This window comes from Macaca nemestrina, chromosome 7, assembly GCF_043159975.1.
Source record: "Macaca nemestrina isolate mMacNem1 chromosome 7, mMacNem.hap1, whole genome shotgun sequence".
In the NCBI taxonomy this organism is placed as follows: domain Eukaryota; kingdom Metazoa; phylum Chordata; class Mammalia; order Primates; family Cercopithecidae; genus Macaca; species Macaca nemestrina.
The window spans coordinates 156,686,595-156,689,909 of record NC_092131.1 but is presented as its reverse complement, the minus strand read 5'-3'; the positions used below and the strand labels follow the sequence as shown (position 1 = coordinate 156,689,909).

The 3,315-nt window shown below is 42.7% G+C and overlaps 1 protein-coding gene across 2 annotated transcripts; it reads left to right on the top strand.

Annotated features, from left to right (window-relative positions):
- The first annotated feature begins 68 nt into the window (after nt 1-68).
- On the top strand, nt 69-3,315 carry C7H15orf48 (chromosome 7 C15orf48 homolog). 2 transcript variants are annotated; one of them, XM_011757065.2, is made up of 5 exons: nt 69-207; nt 322-384; nt 553-638; nt 1,964-2,024; nt 2,836-3,315. In XM_011757065.2, the coding sequence occupies exons 2-5, from the start codon at nt 349-351 to the stop codon at nt 2,902-2,904; spliced, it is 252 nt and encodes an 83-aa protein (XP_011755367.1). In that variant the 5' UTR covers nt 69-207; nt 322-348; the 3' UTR covers nt 2,905-3,315. The 2 variants fall into 2 exon arrangements, with proteins under 2 accessions (XP_011755367.1, XP_070923020.1); XM_071066919.1 differs by having other exon boundaries at nt 110-384.

Sequence of the window (3,315 nt, the reverse complement as noted above, 5' to 3'; positions counted from 1 at the left end):
AATGTCCTGCAGGGGGCGCCCGGGAGCCGCGTGCCCAACGGGGAAAGCGAGTCAGCTCCCGCGCGCTCCCCGCCCCACGCGCGTGACAAGAGCGCGCTGGCCCGGCCCACCCGGGGCGGTTGTGGTTGCTGTATATAAGGTGGGGAGGCCGCCGGCCCGTTGGGTTCCGGGCGTTACCATCGTCCGTGCGCACCGCCCCACGTCCAGGTGAGTCTCCCATCTGCGGAGACGCGGACGCGCCGGCCCGCGGTTGGCTTGCGGAGCGCGGTGGACGGTTTGGCGCCCACCAGGTGATCCGTACTTTGGATTGTTAATTTCTAGATTTGGCAATTCTTCGCTGAAGTCATCATGAGCTTTTTCCAACTCCTGATGAAAAGGAAGGAAGTAAGTTTTTAAAACAATTGAAAATCTTGACTGAAGTTTTAATTTTTAAAGATGAAAAGATAGCACAGATTTTGAAGAAAGTATTTAAGATAAATATAGCTGTTTTGCTGTTTCAAACGTTTCATATTGAAATGTCCGAATGTGTCCCCTCCACCTGTTATCTGTTAGCTCATTCCCTTGGTGCTGTTCGTGAGTGTGGCGGCGGGTGGAGCCTCGTCTTTTGCTGTGTATTCTCTTTGGAAAACCGATGTGATGTAAGTAGGTCTCAATTTATAAAAACGTTTTTGGCAGTGTTTGGTTGACCTTTAGTTTATGAAATGTACGATAGAAGTTTCCTATTTTTTTCCCATGCATAAGAATGCTAAATTGTGAACTGGGAGTCAGGGTTAAAAAACATCTTTTATCGGAAAACTCATGATATTGTCTACCAATGGGTCAGAAAATGAAAATTAGAAAAAAATTTAAAAAAGAAAAAAGAGGCCGGGCGCGGTGGCTCAAGCCTGTAATCCCAGCACTTTGGGAGGCCGAGACGGGCGGATCACGAGGTCAGGAGTTCGAGACCATCCTGGCTAACACGGTGAAACCCCGTCTCTACTAAAAAATACAAAAAACTAGCCGGGCGAGGTGGCGGGCGCCTGTAGTCCCGGCTACTCGGGAGGCTGAGGCAGGAGAATGGCGTAAAAACCCGGGAGGCAGAGCTTGCAGTGAGCTGAGATCCGGCCACTGCACTCCAGCCTGGGCAACACAGCGAGACTCCGTCTCAAAAAAAAAAAAAGAAAGAAAAAAGAAAGACAAAATATTTAAAAACCCATGATATTAATCAAATTAGTTTATTTCTTGTGTTTATTCTTTTACCCATTGGCCCTCCTCCACTCTCCGGCAGTGAAGTAAAGCTGCTTTTTTTTTTTTTTTAAGTTTTGAAATTTAAAGTTCTTTAGTGGTTTTGGGAGGTATATATATACAATAAAGCAATCATTTTAATTAAAATTTTTAAATTTAGCTTATTAGATTTTTACTAATGTGGTAGAATTGATAGATTCAGTTGTCTAGGATGAACCTAATCTCAACTTTGGGTAGAAGAAAGTAAAAAACAAAAACATGTATCCTGGAATATGAGGAAAAGATAAACTTGAAACTGATGGAGGCTGGTGCAGGGCTGGAGAGGGCAGTCCTCTAACCGCTGGCAGAAGGGCCTACAGCCCTGGAGTTCACCACCTGCAGAGTTCAACATGCCCCTCCCACAAACTGAGATAAGAACTTTATTGCATGTCCTTGGCTTGGCAGTTTCGCTCCCATGGTTATTCGGTTTGTGGGATCTTTCCGCAATGTAGCCCCATCAAGAGAATACAGGGTACCTCCTACCCTTTAGAGGAATTGATGCTTAATATTTGAGCCACACCTTCAAACTTCCTTAGAGAATTTTCCATCAATTTTAGTTACTAATGATGGTTCCTGATCATTAGTAGACAAATGCCTAAGTATGAGATTGGTTTTGTCCCTAGCACGTTTATAGACCCAGTATCAGTGTTGGTTTAAATCCACATATTTTAATGTTTAATTGGCTTTCTATTAATTTTAGCCTTGATCGAAAAAGAAATCCAGAACCTTGGGAAACTGTGGACCCTACTATACCGCAAAAGGTACTGTTAAATTAAAAACAAATGATTTCCATTTTGCCCAAACCTTAGCACCTTTGTCAGCAAAATAGATTTAGTACCTTACCCTTATTGTGTAACTTAGATCAATTGTGCCTTCATCGAGTAATTAAAATGAGGAAATTTTAAGAGCCTCCTCTAGGCCAGGAGCATTGTCCATCCGCTTACGAGGAGCACATACACTTTTGGAACTTACGGCTCACATAATACATGGCAAACATAAAAATCTGCATACTGGCCAGGCACGGTGTCTCACACCTGTAGTGCCAACACTTTGGGAGGCCCAGGCGGGTGGATCACTTGAAGTCAGGAGTTCAAGACCAGCTTGGCCAACGTGGTGAAACCCCATCTTTACTAAAAATATGAAAATTAGCTGGGCGTAGTGGCACGCACCTGTAAACCCAGCTCCTGGAGAGGCTGAGGCGCGAGAATTGCTCGAACCTGGGAGGCAGAGGCTGCAGTGAGTTGCAGTTGTGCCACTCCACTCCAGCCTGGGCAACACAGCAAGACTCTGTGTTTAAAAAATCTGGATACTGCTAAGTGAAAGTAGGGCACATATGTGTGATCTTTCCCTCTGATTGCATAACACTTAGGAACCCAAGGGCTTTTTAAAAAGGTGGGCTGATAGAAAAAATCTCACGTTACTATTTTGTGCATGTTTTAGAGATGGAAAGAGGTAGGTACAAACACAATGGTGATGCTTCTTCTAAAGGAGAGTGTGGACAAATCCCAAAGAGGGACAGGCAAATGAAAGTCAAATTTTTAACACAATTTTTTTTTCCTTTTTTCCCTTCAGCTTATAACAATCAACCAACAATGGAAGCCCATTGAAGAGCTGCAAAAGGTCCGAAGGGCGACCAAATGACCAGCCCTCGCCTCTTTATTTCAAAGAGTACTCTATAAATCTAGTGGAAACATTTCCGCACAAACTAGATTCTGGACACCAGTGTGCGGAAGTGCTTCTGCTGCATTTTTAGGGTTTGTCTACATTTTTTGGGCTCCAGATAAGGAATTAAAGGAGCACAGCAATAACTGCATTGTCGAAAAGTTTGTGCTTATTTTCTTGTAAATTTGAATGTTGCATATTGAAATTTTTGTTCATGATCTATGAATGTTTTTCTTAAAATTTATAAAGCTTTGTAAATTAGATCGTCTGTCATAAAATGCCATTTGTGCAAGATTTCTCAAAGATTAGATATATATTTAAATGGAAGAGAAAATATTTTTATGGGAGAAAAATACATTTGAACCATTAAATTTCATCTTTTAAATAACA